General features: G+C 38.7%; 1 protein-coding gene across 3 annotated transcripts in view; it reads right to left on the bottom strand.

The window, feature by feature from the left end:
* Positions 1-22,187, bottom strand: part of CCNY (cyclin Y) — a 129,816-nt gene that overhangs the window by 12,113 nt on the left and 95,516 nt on the right. For all 3 annotated transcript variants that reach the window (XM_075045836.1, XM_075045851.1, XM_075045844.1), the window contains 4 exons: positions 19,392-19,427; positions 15,395-15,452; positions 15,175-15,294; positions 1,352-1,518 (listed from right to left, as the gene is read on the bottom strand). In XM_075045836.1, the coding sequence (XP_074901937.1) occupies positions 1,352-1,518; positions 15,175-15,294; positions 15,395-15,452; positions 19,392-19,427 (381 nt within the window). The remainder of the gene's footprint in view (positions 1-1,351; positions 1,519-15,174; positions 15,295-15,394; positions 15,453-19,391; positions 19,428-22,187) is intronic.

Below are 22,187 nucleotides of genomic sequence, written 5' to 3' on the forward strand. Positions count from 1 at the left end.
AGTGAACTATTAAGAAACTAAATTAGGGCTGCTTTAGCAAAAACGCTTGGCCTTTCACTGCTTTGAGATTGCAAACTGAGATTCAAAAAACATTCTGTCTGTATAAACATTTCTTCTCATCTACTTCCCTCCTTCCCTCCTCCCAGAGTGGTTATCCACAACAAACTCTCTTCAGTGGCTGCAATCCTGACTTAAGTGAGTTAAAGCAGAGACGAGTCTCTATACTTCTCATGACAGATACTTAGCTCTGCTTAAAAAAGCTCTGAAACACAGAGATACTGTACTAAACCATCTTTTTAATAATGTTATTGTTATCGGTCCTTATAAAAAAAGGGGTGCACCAGTAGACTGAAAACGTCACTCTCTGCACGCAAGAGCCGCAGTGGCCCGTCAGGGCATCCGGCCCCTGGCACCATCCCAGCGCCAGTTCCACCCGCGGCCCTTCCAGGGCCGCTCTCGCACGCGTGCCAGCTCAGGTAAGGGCACCTCGGAAAGCACGCGTGGTACGTGACTCAGCCCTGAACGTAGAGATGATACAAACCCCAGGCACTTCAGCCAGTATACATAATAGCTGCTAACCAACCAAATGAAAAAAAGCACTAGGCTATTTAGTGAAATGAGCATTCATTTTAGTATTTGTAAACATTAAGATCTTAATTGCGTTTATTCTTATTACAGTTCTTTTTATCACTGTTGGAATATACTCTTAATATGACTCAGGAGTATCCAGCCAGATACCATAATTCTCTATGCTGTTACAATATGCACTTCTTAAGAATGCCATCAGATAAAAAAAGTGGAAAAATTGAAATTTCTCTTTGCAAGTTCAAATACTAGATTTTTACCTTCTTGGAAATGAACTCAGCAGGATACATAGCGGGGGGGGAAAAACCAAAAACCCAAAAGCACTGATTTTGGATAATGGTAATAAATAAGTGGGTGATCATCTAAGGGTCATTAGGATCACAACAAACTTTTTTCCTGCCTTACATGTTAGTCTACTGCCTGTATGAAGAACTAGCACGACAACAAATGTTGCTGAAGTGAATACATGATGACTCTTTGGATGTGTTTTTTTTTGTCAAGTCATACATTTAAATATTCTGCAGGTCTGTTTTTAGCACTGTGCATGAACATCCAGTGGTAAAATACACTTCAACCAGGAAACAAAGATAATTCATGTCTTCTGTGTAAGCAACTGTCAAGTAGACCTCATGCCATCTATCACATCCACTGTGTTTAGATACAATGCAGATATACAAACTCTATGTAATTTATGAGAGAACTTCCCATCCCCCTCATACATGCAGATCTTGGCATTCATTGACAAAGATAAACATACTGCACTCACATGTCTTCGACAGTGATATCTTTCAGGATCTGGCAGTAATCCACGTTCCACACTGCCTGGTCGTCCCAAACTTTGGATGCCAGTAGAATTGCACCCAGTACAATTCGCTTCCAGTTTGCTGGACAAATATCTATCTCTGCATAAGTTAAAAGTCTTTCAAGATATACCTGTGGAAACACATTAAAATCAAAACTGAAACTATTTTGCTATTAAGTAGAAATGAAAAAGAAAACTATTCTTATAAATCCATTCCAGCGATTTTAAAACAGTAATCTGCTCTCAAGAAGATTCTTTGATAAAAACTGTAGGTTTAAATACATATGTTTATACCAAGCTCAAGACTGGATGTGACAATTCATATTTTAGTTGACCTTTGCCTTCTGATCATATTACCAGAAAAAAAACCTGTTATTTTTCTATCTGTAACTGTTAGTAATATAGTCACACGTTGGAATGAATTCAAATGATAGCTTAAATAAATTATTAAAATAATAATGTAAATAAATAAAATGCTAATTACTAACAAGGAAGGCAAGGGTTCGCTATCAATAATAGTTACTAGCTATCACACAAACAACTATAGCTGTAATTCACGGGCAATCATTTATCAGATATGGCATCACGTCATGCCAGGCTCCTCTGGCGAGCCTGTGTTAAGAGATTCTATAGGCACCTATAGGATGGACGGAGGAAGTTACCACAGAAACAGCAAGCCGAACAGAGAGGAAAAGCATGTGCTAAGAAGGTAATTCGTAACAGTTTCCTCTGGACCGGTAAGCTCTGGACCGATAAGCTCTGGAGATGGTAACAGTAATCCTGCTGGACCCCCAAGAACTGACGAACTCGGGACACCACAGTCTGGCCCCAACTGCCCAAGGCCACCAACGCGGGCTAGCATCATCCAGAGCTCATAGGACCCAGACCTCATCCAAGAGGGTGGTGGGTACTACTTACACAGACTACAGGATGATCTACGCACCACCGATGAAACAAGGGACCCCGGAGGGACTTGCCGAACACGTACCAAAAAGCTGCTGGGGAAGGCTGGAGGGTGTGTGTGCACACTGTGACCCTCTGTTTCCAAACACAGAGCTCGGTTGCCCACCCCCACCTCACCCCCAAGCTGATGCTCCAGCCAGGGAACTATGGGTGAATATGTGAGGGATCCACAGGAGCGAGTAATTCCACACGCTGTGTGAATAGCTACCTGCTACTGGTACAGCAGCTCCATTACATCAATAACAGACTGCTAAACAACACGCGTTCTAAGAAATACTGGTTGTGGGTGATCTGTGTGCCCCCCTACTCTATCCCCTGTGAGAACAGGGAAATGACAACAATTATTAATATTTGCATGAGAGATGAACAAAACTGAATACTTCTGCAATCCACAACAGTTACACCGTTTACATACTAGCTGAGAAGACACATAGTAAATCTCCTGCAGTTTGACTAAGTTAATGTTTATTAGCACCTGATCAAATCATACCCAAGGAATAGCTAATATATCCAAAATTCAATGTAGGATACCTGCTGGTAAGGATTTGAGGGGAAGGGGAAAGAGGGGACGTAGGGGGAAAACTTTAAAACCCGTAATAGCTCACTTGTGATTTCCTATAAAGACGTGCACTCTCACAAGCACACAGAGGACCTTCAGTGATTTGTGCTTCTGGAAAGATCTAGCATAGCAGAAAATACTACTACTTAAAAAATAATAATTCATGTATTTTGAAGCACGTGTATTTTTATGAGTCACCAATAACATCAAGGCTGATTACATCCTTCATATAGTTTTGTTCATTAATTTTCATAATTATGATATGTACAAGTAATTAGAGCTTGGCAGCAAGATTACTGAAAACAGTAGACAGCTGTTGTATAATTTCAAGTTTTACAGAAAAAAATACATTTTATGAAAAAAAGATAAAATATCTGAATAAATGTAGATGGATATTCAGCCCACAAAACGAACTGTTTCACACACTCTGCAGTATAAATGGCATACTGAGTAAGAGAACCATGGGAAAAATACAAACTGCACAATATTAGACAACTTTTGTTCAAAGTGGCCACTACAAAGTATAAGTTTTCTGCTTCCTACCCTTACTGAAAGAAAATAAAACTCAAGTTGCGGTGTCTGTAATGGTCACTAACAGTCATATTATGATGAATTTATGTGTAAAAAGTACAAAATTTTCTCTTCTCAACAGACCACCTCTCCCAAGCAACAGATTTCTCAGTCCACTGTGAGGTTATTTCAAACAGGTTTCACTGCACTCTTCTGGCAATGATTTAAGGAAAATCAGATGCAGTCATTTATTAAGTTAGTAAATTCTGCTCTGATTCAGAAACAGATTTTTTTACTGCCTTCACTAGCAGGAAGGAAGTCAACTTGTTCTGCAATTTCGTTTCTCACCTGTGGAACCATTTGCTGTGCACGAAGGAGCAGAACTTGAAACTGGAAGTGCTTCAGCATGACAAAACAGACACATTTACTGCAACCTACAATTAGTCCTGATATGCTACTCTATAAGAATACAGGTTTGCATTTACTGAAGAATAACCTATTCTTTGTATCTTGTAATAGATCTTATAAAACCCTCTTCACTGCATTGTGATAAAAAGCAATTAGGTGGTTATTCAGGTTGCTAGTACTCTTACAAGAGTCTACATTGACTGACAGAAACTAGCAGGAGACTTCATGAAGTACTCTGATGAAAGTACAATATACATGCAAAATATTATACCTACCTGAAAGGCTGCATATTTTATAAAAACAGAACACTCCTTGAGACTCTGAAGGACCAGCATTTTCTTTTAAATACCTAAAGATATTCTTTTACAGATGCTGCATGAAAATTGCTTCTGTTCTAACAGAAGAAATACATGGCCGCTAGAGAAAACTGAAAACATTCCTTTAAAATATGTATGTTTTAAAATAATGTTGAAGTTTTTTACTTACCAATTTAAAACATTTTTTTAAGAGGGATTATGACTGATTTATAGATTACTACCAAAACCCACAAAACATTTAGTGAATATTTATCCCAAGTTTTGGGGATATCTTACCTTCAAATAAATACTGGACTAACTTTAAACAAGTAACAACTAACTTATAAGAGGAGGGTACATACAAAATGGTAGATGAATAGAAATCTTAATTGGAAAAGCACCATCTCATTGATACTACCAAAGTCAAAATGGTTTCAATGAATTTTTTAAATTATAGAGTACTCAAAGAGTCTGAATAGTTACAGTATGTTGGATATTACAGACTTATCAAATAAAAAAAAAAAAGTCTCAGTAAAAAGACCTTTGGCTTTCTCACTCCCCAAAGGGTTCTCTATTTTTCTTGTGTTAATGGGGAATTAACCTTAATCTTGTTTTAGACACTTTGTTGAACTCAATCTACGTCATTAGGCACAAAAAGACAGGCATAATAAACATTAAAAAATCTCTGTGAAAACAAACTTATACCCAGCTGTAAAGTCAGAATATTTACAGCATGAGACCTTCAGATAAAACCATTGATTTTTCAGTTTTTTTCTTAAAAAATAAAAAACATATAGGTAGCAAGATATCATAAAACTAAAGCTGACTTTTTCAAGAGGCCAGATGCCAGGCTCCTGAAAACACCATTTCTTCTTTAGCTATGATTTGCCCATCTGCCATTCTAATGCTGAAGAAAACCGTAACATTATAATACTGTAAAACAAAATATCACTAATTGTTCAAAAATTTATTTTCCTTCATAAGGAAGGCAAACCACTATTTAAGTACAAAATCACAAATCCCAAATTATGTGTCAAGCCCATTATTAAAAACAGAGTTTTGACTTTTTAGTTAGAGCATCACTCTGAAAGATTTTGATGTATAGAATTTGGTATTGGGAGTTTTGCCTATGAAGGCTTTCCAAGTGGTGTATGAGTCCAAAATAAACAGCACCATTTAAATGCTCTGAGAAACTAAAATTAAGTCCCTAAAAATAAGCAAGTGGTCACTCCAAGGCAAGGGTTCAAGACAGAAACTGAAAAAAAAAGTGTCGAAGTGGGTGAGGTGGGAAGAGTGGTGGAGACCCAAAGGACTCACCTCTCCTCTAAGTGGCCCAGTAATACTTATAAAACCACAGAAACACAAAGCTCAGTAAAAAGGTGGCATATGGATCTCACCAGAGTTTGTACTACCTGATGAGTCTATTTAAAAGGCTGCCTTTTGCTTTCCAGGCAGCCTGTGTAAACAACGCCCTTACACACTATATTGCACAAACTTGTTCAACTTAACAAACAAAACTGCTCCTTGAATTATGAACAAACAGCATTCCTTGGAATTGTCCCCAGGAAGCAGAAGACTTCTTTAAAGTAACACACCTTGCTAATGCAGGGAGCTTCATAAGCAGAAAGCGTATGGAAGCCACAGTACCACGCCACTCAAATTACGAAATGAACTTCATTTGCTTTACATCAGTGCTGAATTTGACCCTCAACTGTTAATGAAAACCTCTTAAATTTCAACTTCCCACACACAGTTTTAGTAGTTTTGAATGAATACTCCACAGCTATAGATACACAAAGCATACAAAAATCAGAAAATAGTACCCTTTCTTATGTGCAGCTCTAGCTTAGAGAGAGAAAAAAGAAACAAAAAAGAAAACCAAGCAAGGATTCTGTTGTGGGCTCAAATGGAAACGCGTTTAGAGAAGAAAAAGTAAATTGATAAGAACAGATAAGAATGATATTGCACAGAAAGACATAAAGGAGAATAATTCATGACAGATGAACTTATACCTTGAGCAGATGAATTTACATCTAAGTAAAAAGGGAACATAAACTTGCTAGTACCTTCCCACCAGCACTTACTTGAGAAATCAGTTTTAAAAATTAAATAGGAGCTTGATAAGACACTATTCTTATACTACCTTCATTACCATATTTGAGTATCTTCCAATAGCATATTGAAGGACATGAATAATCAATCACTCTTGAGTCCTTGGTGATAACTTGGGCTTAATTCCAGACATAAGGTTTGTTGGAGTGAGGCTTTGTGTCATCTTCTGATAAAACTGAAGATGATAAATACCTTGCCAGGAGAAAGGTGCTTAGTGTGGCTTCCGGCTCCTTTCTTGAAAATGCCTTAAAAGAGAGCATTTTGTTTGTTCACTTGCTGTGGCCTCCCTGACTCAGTCTTAGGTTTTTAAGTGTATGTGTTCAAGTAAGAGAATACAGAAGAACAAGATGACTTCTTGCAGCAAACATCTGTAAAAGTTTCTCGAGGTCCTCAGCTAATGTGGAAATTCACCATAATCTAGGACTTGTCACCCAAAAATATGCCTATGCTTTCACATTAGTATAGCTCTTCAACTTTCAATCACGCCCACTCAGTCACACACAGAGTCTTTGTTCTAGCTTGCTCTCTCTAGCTCTAATTTGGAGAGAACCAGGTGACTGCAGATTGTGAAATTTAGGCTGGTACATACCTGAGCTCTTGCCCTACTGATGTAGGGCATCCTCCTAACAGCAGTATACACAGAGCCAGTGAGCTCTGTCTCCTATGCAAATGTGAGAAAGTTCATTATTCCTCACAAATAGAGCTCTTGACCACTGTTTTCATCTCAGAGCATTTCAATATATTAGGCCTAGGCCATGGTAACAGCCCAAGGACCAAGATTTTGACTTTGATGGGACATCAGAGTAAAAAGGAGAGGCAGAGTCTGCCATGCACTCGGCAGCCTACACTACTGAAGGGGGACGCTTCTGGCTGCTGCAAAGATGTGCTGAATCAGTACAGACTTTTGGAGAAGGGCCAGGTGGCTCTCAGCCCGTTTGAAGAAGGCTGGTGGGTAGTTAGTGACTATGCTACTCATCCCAAACAAACTCGTGGCTGGTGGGAGAACACCACCTGCTTCTGCTGGCAAAAGCAATCGAGTCTTCCCACACGCAGGCAGGCATGCTCCACCTCATTTAAAAAAATAGAAAATAAAATACATCACTGAAAATGTTGACCCTGTAATGGTAAGTGTGACATATTGAACTGCCATTTGTATGCAATTATGCCTATACATTGAACAGTGTCTTAAACACAGGTCATTTTCTTAAATATGGGGTTTGTATCAGACTGTGTTCTATGCGGTTCAGTATATTTATGCGTTGCAATGAATTTCACTGGCTTAATTTTCAAAAGCAAAACAATTTCTACATGTTTTTTAGGACTAGCTGCTGCAAAGTCATATTATAAAGCTGAATTTTAAAAGTTCACTGTAGAAAAGAATATTGTAACTCACATCCCAGAATGCTGGAAGAAATTTACTTCTATGTCAAAAGACCAAAAAATGCAGAAGAAACAATATGAGAAACGCCTTTTTTTGTTTTTTAAACAGAAGTCTGAAAAACCTCATCTCCTCTGCATTATTTCAGCAGGCCTTCCTTTATAGAAACAGAACTAATAAAAGGTAAAATGAGCTTTTAGTATCTAGAAGACATAAATTAAAATAAATGCCATGATTTGCCTCCACCCACTTTTAACAGCTGTATCCATGCTTAAGAATGGAACTAAAGCTTAAAACAAATTGAAGCTGTTATACCAATGTTACTTTTCAATTAAATTCATCCTTTGCAGTGCCTCTTCTGAAAGTAAGCTTTTGTGGCAAAACTTTTGAGCGCTTCTCTACTAAACATTCAGAAGTTGAATTCCAAAAAGACAACAGATTTATTCTGCCTTAATTCAACACCTAGTTCTCCTCAAACACTTTAATAGCTTCCAAGAGCCATCTTCATCACACCTATCATTACCCACTTAGTTCTATGACTGCATCTTTTTAGATTTTTTTACAGAACAATAACAGGACTATTTAAATAGTCTTAAATAAAGTTACTGAGGTGACATTAGCAGAAACTCTCAGCAGCTTCAAACAACACATCATTGTGAATTTTTCCCAGCTTGCAAAGAACGAGTTTAACTCAGGTTTAATACCAACAACACTACAATCTTCAAAACTCATTTGTAACGTAATTCAATTCCTAGCTGAAATGAAAATGCAATTCTGATCTGGAAAATACCAATGAACATTGGTCCATCAATATGTTTTTACTTACAAACTCAACATCTCAGTAGGCTAATAATGGAGGTATCAGACTCTGTTTGGGAATGAACCACATGGTTTTACATGACTGTCAGTCTAACCAGCTTTGATGGATAACACTTGCAGCTCATTGGAGACATTTTAATAACTTGAGCACACATCAGAAGATACACTGCACAGAGTTAAGATTTCAGAAGAGCAATATTGGATTATTATTTTCCACCTCTTTCCACAGACTCGCACCAATATTTTGCAATGATTGACCTTTACACTTGGAGTATCAGCAAATTATTTAATCATAAATGAAACCAATTGGGTGATTTTCCTTTGTTAAGAATTCATTTATCTGAATTAAAAAGAATTTAATTCTATTAATTAAATAAAATTACCACTCCATGGGTATAGATAATCCTAAACTGGCTTCGAGTTCAATGAACTCTAGAGAGGTTCATTAGCTTAGATACAGCACCACAGGAATGTAGTTAAATGGCTTCCAAAGCCATTTCAGGTCCAGCAGAGGTACAGAACCGATTTGTTTCGGCACATATCTCGAGCTCATAAATCTGCCAGACCCAAAATGACTCCATGCTGGCCTAGTTTGGATGCCTCTGATCTTAACTCTCAGAACTTGGACTTGTAATAGCACAGTGGAGAAGCATTTAGCCATCCATTACCACCGCTAGTCCTGTTTTTTTTTTTTATCCAGACACAGAACTGTAACATGGCACAAACTAACAGGATCAGCAATAGCATCCAAGCTCCAGCAGTGCTGCTCCAGCAGGGCCACTGCTGAGCCAGAACTAATCCCTGGGGTGATTATTTGCAGTTGGGTGAATCTACCCTGGACTTCCCGAGTGCCTGATAATAACCACAGCATCCAATGTTGTCCCAGTTATCGAGGATGTCCTGCTCCCCATGATCCTGGAGAGCAGAGAATTGGTTACACAACAGCCCAATCAACAGAACATAAATCCGTTCGAAGAAACAGGAAACTAAAGACAGCACTGAAGAGTTCAGTTTTAATTAGTGCAAAACAGCATCTCATTTTTTCCATCTCAGAGGACGTTGTAGCGTACTTTGTATATTATATAATACCCATAAGTAGAAAGAAAAGTTAAAATACCCGAGGAGATTTAGTTCTTCTTTTTTTTTTTTCCCCCTTCAGGAGGATATATACCAAATATGAAAGTGTCAAATAATTTCATTTCAATATTTCATAATCCAAAAGAACACTCAAATTGTATTAAAATCTTACTATGACTTCTTATAGAAGTTTTGTTTCTCTTTTTTACTTCATTTTGAAGCTGTTCAACATTAACTTCCAATACTCCACTGACACTTCTTATCACACCGGAGTTGCAGTCTAAGCACCCAAAATACTGTAATTCTTTTTTTAAATGGAGCAGGTTTTCTGTGGAGGTTATGAAATTTCCATCCTCGGAGATACTCAGAACTCAACTGGCCAGGCCTTGATCAGCCTGATCCAGCTGGCCGTGCTTTGAGAAGAGTCCAGACCAGACGTGACCTCCAGAGGTCCCTTCCAACCTAAATTATTCTGTGATTATATCTGTCTGCAGCACTAGAGTTTCCTGTGGTGCAACATGGAGAGGTCAGAAGTTGCGCACTGCCTCCAAGGAGGCTGAGTGGGAGTCTCAGCACACTAAAGGAACAGGCAATCACTGAGGAATGTCACTGACATTACTAGAATAATTCTGAATTTGGAGCACCAGCAAAAGCAAAGCATTATCTTTTCTCATGCCATTTTTATATTGCTTTATGTCAAATTCTATCTCTATTTTACCAAGAAAACTCTAGTAGCTTTAATTATTTCTCACTTGATTTACACTAACAGAAAGGAGACTATGTTTTTGGTATTTTAATTACCATAATTGAGAATCTACAAATGAACATGTATTTCCAAAAACCTCATTCCCTCCCTCTCCCATTTAAACTCCATATGAACTCACTAGGTAACCCACATTATAAGTTGCAGGAGCACAGAATAACTAACCAAGACAGTTTCCATCCCAACACATCACAGTTCTCTCTCTTTAACAAGAAAACTTCAGTGTGTCACAATGTCTTGAAACTAAAACAATATTTGTGTGGAAAAAAATATAATCGGTAGTGGGTCCCATATAGACAAATTACGGCTCTAATCCAATCACTAAATTGCCATATGCTCTGTTCCAAGCAATCAGCCAGTTCCCTACCACGACTCTCCAGAAATAACTGTGCTTTGCAATTGCCCAGCTGGGCATTTGAAATGTTCCATAAAGGTCTGGTGCCATCCATTTGGTGGAAAAGGACATCACATCACCATGGTCCTTGCAAACTCACCCAATTTTTATTTCTGAGACCAAATGTTGAAAAAGAATAACAAACGCAGTCACAAAACTCTGAAAACATGAACAACTGCACCATTGTAGATATTTATAAGAAGCACTAACGGAACTGAGAGGAAAGTCACACATCCCCAGGTTTGCCCCCTAATTTACTCATTTTAAGCCAAAGATCTATAATACACATAAAACGCACTCACACTGTTAGGCAACATCGACTTTCCAGTCTAAAACTGGGATCAGTATTCATTCCTTGCCCACGCAGAAGCCCTTAGAGATGCATCAGGAAACAGACACTCATTCTTTGACTGAATGTCCTCTTCTCTTAGGGATTTAAAAAAAATTCCCTCCCAACCCCCAGCTTGAATGTTCTCTTTTTATGAAGTGTACATCCCAGCAGGCCTAAAGCAAGACTTGACTGAGACACGTTTGAGTATTAAACGATACTCATTCACGTCTTGTATGTTAAGACTGCAGTCAAAAGATGAGAATAGCCCCAAAACCAGGGACCAGAATCTGAGTCTTCTGCTCCCACCCTGTTCCTCTCAGCCTTCTCCAGAGTGTACGCTGACACGCGGTCAGCTACCAAGGGGCTCGGGATCCACAGCACGGGTGGAGAGACCTTCCCTCTGCGCCTGGGAGACCTTCTTCAGATGTGGCAAAGCGGTGGGCTTCGGCCATCTCCCAGGGAACGCTTGAAGCCCAGGACAAAGGCGGACACCACCAATACTGGACACAGGCAACTCCTCTCGTGGGTTTCTTGCACGAGGCGGAGCCCAGCTTCCATGCTTTGCCTTGTCCACCCAACCACACTCACGATCCCTTACGGTCACCATTTTATCAGCATTTAAAAGTAAAAATATCCCTGTGAAAGGAAATCAATTAAAAGGTTTCTCATCTCCTCCAAACACACAGAAAAAAAAATTCTCCTCAAATAACTACAATTTTCACAACACAGTTCAAGAATATTCTCTCTCTACCTAGTTGGTGAAGAGTACAATAAGAACTCAGGAACATCTGGCTGGATTAATTAAATCCCTGTTTTTCATAAGGAGAATTTATTCTTATGTACTTCAAATTTCAAATTTGCCAGCATCAAATCCTCTCAGCCACAGTATGAACTTTGTAACATATTTCAAAAGCATGCCCCTCTGAACATCACAGAAATAAGTCAGCTCATGTATTCTATGTATTTACATATCACCGTACCTGATCAGTCTATAGCATAGACCTAGCATATTTGCCTATTTGCAAATTTCAAAATATATCCTCTTTGAAACTACTATGGACACAGAAGTATATTAAGAGCCCTAGATTTGGCCTATTTGCAAAAAACCCAGAAAGTCATGCCAAGGCAAAGCAGAAAACTTGGAACATTCCCCTCTTCAGGTCTAGTTAATAGGATTGTTTTTACAGAACAAAAAAACAATGCATAAATATTTAATTCTCATGACATGCAAACACTGTATTTTTTTCCTGTTGGTATGGATAATGTTCCTGTTCACGTTTCTATTTGCTATCCAATTAGTAGATTAACATAAGTACAACTTGCCACCTCTGCGCTTGAGGAGACTGTGAAGATGAGGCAGGCACTTCTCAGTTTTAGCAAGGGTGGGAATACTCTGGGTCAAGGGAGAAGCACATGTATTATTCTTCTCACAAAGGCAGGTCACAGAGTATAGTTCAGCTGTTCACTGGGACAAAAACATTATTTGCAAGACTTTAAATTAGCAATACAATTCTTAAAACTAATTTTATTCTTACGGCATTATTTTATAAATAAATATTGTGAATTAGTATTTAATTGTTTCAACCAGAGAGTTTAATTTTTCACGTATCAGTATGGGAAATCTCTTGGCAGCTCTGGAGGCTGTGTGAAAATTAATTTTTTTGTTTAATTATAAATTGGTTTTGCTGTAATAGTGGAGCCTTTAATTGAAATATTTTAATTAAGTGCTTGAAGCAACACAAAGCCGGCTTTTTGCTGGAGACTAGCTTATCTAACAGTCTGGAGTTTCACATTTACTTAGCTCCTGTGCTGAACATACAGACTGCTATATAACCAATTGTAACCACTGCTTCAACCCGGCTAATGGCATGTAAAAAGACAAACAGTGAGTGCATTCAACTACACACCTTAGACTATGTTAATAACTTGGGCAGTAAAAAGAGGTGGTTAGGACTTCTTAAAAATAATTAGAGTGAGTGAAAGAAAGATAATAGTTGTAGCATCTTGCTCAATATGTACTGTGATCTCCAGAGACCTACTTCGTGCCTTCTGGCAACCCTCCCAGGAGGAACAAGTGGCAGACAGGGCTATCAGATTGCTCTCTGATGGACAGCCAGACTATGGCAAAACCTAAGCTCCAGCAGGGAACGCCGCTCTCTTCTTCTCCAGACAGGATATCAAAATTGAAAGCACTTGGAGGGTTCATAAATAGCAATATCAACACTATTAAGATTTCAGGAGTGTGGGAAGGGGGGAAGGGTTGATTGCTTTTTAACAGATTAATCTCCACATTTGAACATTTCAGAAACAACACGATCTGCCTCTGGGGCCCCTCCTGATGACACTAAGAAATAAAGAAATGGGATCTAGAAGTACAGAGGAAACTGAGAACAGCAGCAGCAGCATTTCATACTTGTAAAACACTTATTTATCCAAAAACTCTGAAGCTTTCTGGAAAGAGGGGTCAGGCAGGTGCTATTATCCTGAAAACATGGGCAAGAATAGCAGAACAGTAACACTGATCACCCACACCAAATCTATCCGCAAACATCTGCACAGCTGCTTTGAGAACTAGGCTATAAAACAGTTCATCTGTTACCATTGTGTGGGGTATAAAACCCAAGCCACCTAAGTTTTCAAGCACTAACAACTATGGAAACTGCCTCTGTAATATAACAAATGAGTTAAAAACATTTATACTTCATTGCAGATCACATCAAAAGAGTTACTTGCAGAGAAATTACATGAGAACCAGAAGAGGCAAGGAAGTAGTTACAAATGAAAGATATTGAAATATATGCCTGAGTGACCAAGATTTGTGCAGAAGAACTTTCCATGCATGGCAATAACAGGAAGATATTGTTATTAAAAAAAAAGCCCTCTTCCTTTCTACTAAACAGTGTCCTCATTGATCAAATAACCTAAGATCAAAGAACGGATAACTACAACAAGGTTCCACTGTATTTGACAGTAGATTAATTAAATTACAGAAGAACATACTGATTCACACAACATATCTTGCCTCCAGCAGAAAACACTTAGGAAGAAAAGGGAGAAGGACAAGTACTTAGTGCAATTATGTAAAAGAGACAGACAAAATGTCATTTCAGAAAACAAGTAATGGCTGGGTCAAGTAACTAGGTAGAGTTTAAAATGTAAGGGTGGAGCACTGCAGGGTGTTTCTTGCCCTATTTCTCTCATATTCCTGTTCCGTACTGGCTAGTGCAATTCATTCTGACTGTCCGAAGGAGAAAAGCCTGCCAACTAATCTTAGAAGCTAAGGCAGAGAGATTAACAGAGGAAATGAGTAGGTCTGGGCTTCAAAATCCACCTTCTCCAATTTCCCCTTCTTCCATCTAAAGTGCATAACAAAGCTGTTATGAAACCACATGTTGTAGTGGTAAAAAACCATTTTGTTCTTTTAAAATCTCTGAGTCAAGAACATGGCCAAAATCGTGCCTGAAAGCTGAAGAGGCTTGTCAGAGTTGGCAGGATAAAAACTTCAGGAAAATTAAGAAATTCTCAGCTGGTGGAGATTACTTTAGCTCCTTTAATCCACATTGCTATGCTGATCCACACCAGCTGAAAATCTGAACCTTCTTTTGTGTCATACTATTTTTAAGTAGCTAAACTTCAGCCTTGAGTACAATTGTTCAATCCTATGATGTGGTCCTGAAAGACAAGTACAGTGCAAGCAAAAAAAAGCCATCACCAACATGTCCCAGTCACTCATCGAATCCTTCATGTGCCTGTCAATTCTTATTAGTGCTATCAAATTACCTACAGCTGTTCCCGAGTCTCTGCTGGGAGCTACAATGATACACAGCAAACCCCCCAAAACTGGAAGCCTTTCTGCTTTTCACATTCCCTCCTGTTCAGACCACTTATGCCACCTGCATTTTCTATTAGTCTCCTTGGTAGCCTGTAACATTATCACTCTGTGAGGGCAAGACGTAACCCCGGCTTTTGTGCTGCACGTTACCCAATCTCTTCTTCCATCACTTAGTCTCCCCATGAAAATGACCTGTAGTATCTCTTCCCATCAAGAAACTTCCTTGGTCTCCATGGTGAGAAAAAAATCCCCGGTAGCACCTAGATTTATTAAATCATACCAAGCCATGCTTTGAGAACAGAACTGGGTCTGTCAGATGGTTGATGTCATCTCTCAGACACTCACCAGGGTGACAATGGCACATTCAGCAGTCAGTTGAGCAGCACTGAACAACGTCCGAACAAAGCGGTAAATCTGTTTCTGCTCTGGGTCATGTTTGTCATAGTCTGGTGGCACTTCGGATTTCTAAGGAAGAAATACTTCCAAATAGGTGACTGAAACAAAACGAAGCAGACAGAAAGAAAGACAGTTCACATGAAAGGGAAGAGGAGGCAGATGAACTTACCGAAAGGGGATGAAGGTTTTCATCAAAAATATCTAAGAGCATTCTTCCGTCTGTGTCCCTAAAAAGCATTAAAACCAAAGTAGTGTCATTATCTGAACATGACAGCATGCAGCTCTCGTAGACACAAGTGTATCATTAAAACTCCAATACTCCTCATGCGGTGAGGTGCTTAGAAACACTGTAGAAATGTGATTTTCAAACAGAAGTTGGACCTATTCTGCCATAAGGTTCACGTGTAACATGAAATCCATATTTACAAAGTATGCTAAAATTTTCAGCTTTCAATGTCCAAAATACACAGCTTTTGTGCTCTCTACTGTAAGGCTTCTTCACATCCTAAGAAGTACTACTATAAACATAATAAAATCAGGCCTTTTCTGAGGGCATGAATTTCTGAGGACTCTCCTTTTCTTAACTTCATGATGTTAATCCTTGCAATCTCCTAATTCCTCCTCCTTTATTGACAACATCATGAACATTTACAGATATGCAACGCTATTTTTAGTTATCCTTCAGTTAATACATACATAATTCACTTTTTATTTATTTGGAAAACTCTAGCCTACTAATGATTTCTGTAAGCAAAAAGGAATACATACAACAACAAATTCAGACAAAATAATATTCCTATTCATTGGTTTTATTTGCTATTTCTCTCTCAGATCCCTGTTGCTCAAGATCAGCATGCAAGTTGATGCAACTTCACGAGCCTAACATCCAGCATGCAATATAAGATTTTTGCTGTGTGTAATCTTGGCAGGAACACTAACAATCACAAAAGCGAGTGGTATAACAGTACCAGTTAGAACTGGACACTTTCTGGACAGATGCATCCATGTGACCTACTTATTACAATCCCATCTTTATTTATAGCGTCCCTGGTACTCTGGTCATAGAGTTCTTAAGAGAGAAACCACTGAATATGTGTTCTATCTTTACTCAACAGTACGTGTCTCTCAGAGCATGCAAACATGAGTTTCACAGTGGATTCACGTCTACAAAACGTACTTATTAGCAGCTAACTTTTAAAACTCAACATCTGAAGATGACATTTTTTCTGCTATAAAGCCTGCTAACACTGGAAATAAACACTTTTTTTTTTTTTTTAAAAAAGGAGTACCTAAATTAATACAAAAAACCAGACTGAAATAATTACTAGAAAATTCCTAATAAGCAAGGATTTTAGGCCAGACTCTTTTACCCCTACATAAAAAGTCTAGTATCTTAATGCAGAAGTAGTCTCACTGGAATCATTGATGTGCTACAGTAAACTGTGGACCTTCACAATGAGAAGAGAGAAAGAAAGAATTTCCTATTTTATTTCTTCATGCTGTAGCTGCTGCATGGTATGAAGGCACATTTGATTGCCCTCAAAAAACCTACGACACCAAAAAAAAAAAAAAAAAAAAAAAAAAAAAAGAAGAGTTGGGAGGTTTTTGTCTTCACTAGAACAAATTCACATTGTTATCTTTCAAAAATGAACAATCTACTAACTGATCTAAGCATTTTTCACTGTTAGTTTGTTGGGGTTTATTTTGTTTTGTTTATTTATTTTGCAAATTTATTTATTTACCAAATTCACCAACAGTTATGCCTTCCTCCAAATGTGTAGTCTTTCACCACTTGTTGAACAAGTAAGCACAACAAAAGCTGCAGAAAGCCAATCAATATAACAATGATGGGGGACACTGGGAAAAGAAGGAATGATAACTAGAATGTTACAATCAAATGAAATGTGGGAAACATATGAAGGAATATTCTATTTCATGTATAGTTTCTCAAAAAACTGGGACTGGTGAGAGTTTGGAATATTAGGAAGTAATTTAGTTTTAAGTCTACTCTCCAGGAGAAAAGGAACAACTAAATACCGTCTGAATTGTTCTCTGGCAAAGCAGATGCTTGATTCGTTTTCTGTCAAAACCAACCTTGACTCTACATAAGAGTTACAGCGGTTTCTTACTCCCCACCCCTCGTAATGAATTAAAATCTACCACAGACATCAACAACTTCCTTTTCGCCTATAATGCCAGGAAACAGAACATATGTTTTGCTATTGCTGTTTCAGCAGCAAGTACAACTGAATGCCATTACCACGCTGTCCCTCCGTTCCTAAATCAGAGACGACCAAAGACAGAACAGTCGTTTCACATCCTTCATTTCAGAGTCGTTAATTGACGTACGCAAGCCTGCTCCAGCATCACTGCCGAGACCATCTGTCCCGAGTGCGGCAGAGGGCACGTGCACAGCACGCACCCCCCGGGCAGCTTCCGCGGGGAGAAGCAGCAACCAGTTCATCCTGAATAAATTGCCTCTCCATCCCAAAAGGGAAAGGACAGATAGCAAGTTTCCCAAGAAGATAACATTCAGAATGTATTTGTTTTCAAGATGCTGACACGGGACTCTTTATTTTATGAAGGTTTAGCCTCTCTGTCTACTAGTTGTAGGTCAAATTTGCATCAAGTGCTGTAAAACCACGAATGGGCATATTTTACTGCGAACAGAAATCGGCTCCGTGGCAATCGGCACAAAGCGAGTCTGGTGTACTTTGGCTCTGGATACCTTTGACTCTGGATTCCTCTGACTCTGGATTCCTCCTGCTCAGCTGTGAGTTCTTACTGAAGTTTCTCACCCTCTGTAGTCCTGAATGTGCCCCATTCTCCTGAGCCTTTTACTCAGCTGGCATGACACTTAAGAGAGCACTTAAGAATAACTTATTTCCACAAAACTTTAGAGTCTGATTATCTTTGAGATCTCTGTTCTTTAGTCAAGCACAGTAAAAATTGACTAGTTAGCCAAACTAACCCAGGGACGATGGAGGAAAGGGGGAAAAGGGAACCACAGATGGATAAACAAGTAATCCAAGCACGATCACTAACGCCTCATTTTCTGGGAAATGAGATTAAAAGTTTGCGAGAAGATTCCACTCCAACTTTTGCTTTACATATTGCCATATTTCAGTCCAAGGCCCACTGACGTCTTGGAAAATCTTCTAAGAGCTTTCAGCAGGGATCAAGCCCTAAGCATTTCTGCCCTTGTGCACTTCTGAAGGTTTCTCTTTAGATGTCAGCCTTGTTTCAAGAAGTGTGATGGGTTCCAGTGACCTGAAACATGGTCCCGAATGACGTATCAGCTTAACTTTAAACTTAGGAGTAATTCCTTTTGTTCTAGTCGGACTTCTTACAGTCCAGAAGAAAAAAACCATGTAAGTGGCCTGTTAGATCAAGACCTAAACCAAGTTCTCTGAAAAGACACATTGAAAAGCCAGGGACACAAAAGTCACTTAAAGTATTTATACAATCTCTCCTTAGAAATGTCAGGAAATACTATTTTATGATACTGTGACATATCATGAGGACAGGGGAATTTAAGATACAAAAGCACAATTCAGCATGAGGAAAGCTAATTTATGTACCAAGTTACTTTCTAGAGAAGCTATTTTCTATTCAATTTCAATCAACTTGACTGAGCAGAGATCTAAAACATTCTACACCAAAAGAGATAAGCCAGGACCTGCTCTGTTTCTGAGGCATCTTGAATTACTTCTATTCACAATGTCACTCTTATTGTATAATTAATGGTTTTTATTTCAAAATCCATTAAAATTAACTGATCATCGATTTACAGTTAACTTTACAAAAATGTAGCTAAAAAAATAAATCTGAAAGACACTACTCAGATTTCTCTGTATGTAATTGCAACATATGCAACAATGCAGAAGTGCCCAGTGCACATAAAACTGAACACTGAATCAAAGTTTTTCAATGCTGAACTGTACTTCCAGATTTCTGTGGTACATAATCCTTATTTTTTATTTTTCTAAGCAAAATAACATATATAAAAGTACAAAGGAGTACGTTTCTCATTTCTAGCATGGGAAATAAGAAAACTACTACACAAAAACATTTTGAAAGGAACAGAGCATGGATTTTTAGGGTTTAGGCAGTTCATTTGTTTTGATTAAAGATATCTTCAGTACAAGATTTCATTATTCACATACCTGTTTTTGATGTGGTAATATATTGCAAGAGCTACACTGTAAAGAAAAATACAGAGTTAATATCTCAGGACTGTCAAATTATATTATTTGTCATATTAACATGTAAATTCAAAACCTAGCACAATGTATGACAAAAAGTATGCTCAACAGCCTGTTTTCTTCTGTTCACTGTTAGATACCAGGAAAACTGCTGTAAAGAGACAATTTTATATTTGTTCAGCACACTCCAAGTGCCTCCTTTTCACTAGCAATAAAGTACCTTACAAAAATACTCAGATTCCACATACAAAGTTGCACATAACCTTCCATTTAATGTCCTACTCCACTAAAGTCAACAATAAAACTCCTACTGACTTCCAAGGTTGAAGATAAGAGCATCACAGGCATTGGACATTCTCCTTTATTGTTTGCTAACGCTGCCAGGCTAACACGAAATGTTTTAATCACCATTGGCTTATGATTTTATATTTAAATCCATTAACTTTTGGCTGTCTTTCTATGTAGTTACTCACATACCAGACTCAAATACCAGGCTCCTACAGTCTTATGGCATCAAGTTACTTATTTTAACTCAGGAAGACGACTCCCTGAATAACTTACTGCATTATGCATTTCCCATGTTCTCAACCACATACCAAAGTACCTTTGTTTATATTCTGCGCAAAGACAAAAAGTGTCCTTTTATTCACAGAAAGCTACGATTTTAATTACGTATACAACTAACTGATCTCGTTCACATTTGAGACTGAAGAAAATTAAGACATGGCTTCTCATGCTTATTCTCCAGTTTCCAATTCACGACTCCAGCTTTATCGAAGGACACATGCTTTACTCATAATAGAGCTTTACTGAAGGATAAAGCAGAACCAGCACCCTCCCTACTTGTTCCAGCAGCATAAAACCCAGTCAAAGCTAAAGTGGAAGGAGGAGGGAGTTCACCAATTCTATTTGTCGACAATTGGTCTTGTCAGTAATTCACTGTAAGATGCTTATGTCTCATACTGATGCAAAATTCCTCCCCCTCCCCCTTCCTTTTCTATAAAAGGCCTTTTAGAAGAGTCAACTGGTTGCTCTGTAATTTTATTCCAGAATTTTTACATGAAAATTGACATACTGCGTGTTAGGAAAACAATATGTTGGACCCATTAGTAGAATTTTCAATTATTTCAGGTTTGGTTGGGTTTTTTTGTGGTTGTTTTTTTTTTTTTTTTTGAACAGCCATGTAGTGGAAAATGTTTTTTCTTAGTTGATAGTAAATATATTTTACTAACCTTGTATGAGCATTATAGCTTTTACCTGGCTGCATTAGAAGTTTTTAGATCATAAATGTTTTTTAATTTTTATTTTTTCTACAGATACATATTTAAGGAATTAAAGAGATACTGTGTACTGTGGACATTTAAGGGACACAGTCCTCAATGAATACAAAAAACACATTTATGAATGAATTTCATCTGACTGAAAGCTATTCACAGAATGAATTAGTCCTAAAAATTCAGTTTTAAATTATAGCCCTAGGAACACACTTGCAGCTGCAGTTCACTTTATGAAAGCAGATGCAAGAATCCATGTGCAGAGCTCTGCTTGGTGCCCATATGGTTTCTTCTGCAACAAAATGTCAAATTAAGTTTAGAAAATATTTACTGTTTAGAAATCCGTATCAGAATCTGAAAGCCTTTCAGAGCTGTAATAGATTAACTCAGATCCAAGTTTCATTCTGCTTTTCATAAGCTGGTTCAGCTAACACTCACTGCGCAGGAAAGAAGCTTATGGAGCTTTCCATCACCCTACCCTGGCCACCCCACCGATGCTGCCGATCTCCAGTAGATGCACTAACATTGTAAACACACCAGTGTATAACATGACCCAGAAGAAGTACATGAGCTGGCCAGGATACATCCCTTATAGATTTACCTACGTGCAAGTCATTTATCTGCAGAGACTGCCAGGACGGGGGCAATAAACGAAGTTGTACAACAAAAGCAATAATCCCGCAATCTCCCCACCCTTAAATCTGTTAAATGTGCAGCCAGACAGGAGAGGAGGGGAGGAAAAGCCTCCTCGCCCAGAGGCGTCCTGAGCCAGAGTCCAGTTTCTCACCCCACACAACCCCTTTTCGAACCCTCTGACCCCTTGCAGCTTCCAGCCCTTCCCGCGCCGGCAGCCTGGCCCCAGCCCTGCCCAACTCCTCCTGGCCGGACCCAGCACCGGCGCTTCCAGCCTGACGCTCAGCCTTTCCTCCCTACGGCTCTGACCCCCGCCACGCACCCCAAGTCTCTCCCAAAGACCACCGCCTTGCTCTCTCCCCTCTGTCCCCACTTTCACGAGGCTGCTGCTGGCCACCGCGGCTCGCTGAAAACACTTCTCAGCTGCTGCGGCCACCTGAACCCACCTCTTCTTTCCATGAGCAGCCTCAGTTCTCATGCAAAAAGGGACCCGAAAACCACCCAAAAGGCTGCACTTACAAAAATCGGCATGCAAAGGATTTTAGAGCAAAAGAGCATGAGATTCCAGGAGGGAAAAAAAACCCTCAAAAACAAAAAATCTTTTTCCAGTGTTCATCTGAATTATTTTTAAGTTACTAATTAAAGAAAGGTGAGGGAAAGCAAGGCTATATTTCAGGCAGAAACAGCTGATGAGGAATTAGGTGTCAGTCTGACTGCAAAGCCCTTCTCCACTCCCCTCTTTTTTTCCTTAAACAGAAAAATTAAGAACAAGTTTTAGTGACCACCAACATTAAAAATTCCTTTGGAAGTATGAGTCTTAATATATTTGTCTCTCATGTACGTATCTCTG

This window comes from Buteo buteo, chromosome 2 (assembly GCF_964188355.1).
Source record: "Buteo buteo chromosome 2, bButBut1.hap1.1, whole genome shotgun sequence".
Lineage (NCBI taxonomy): Eukaryota > Metazoa > Chordata > Aves > Accipitriformes > Accipitridae > Buteo > Buteo buteo.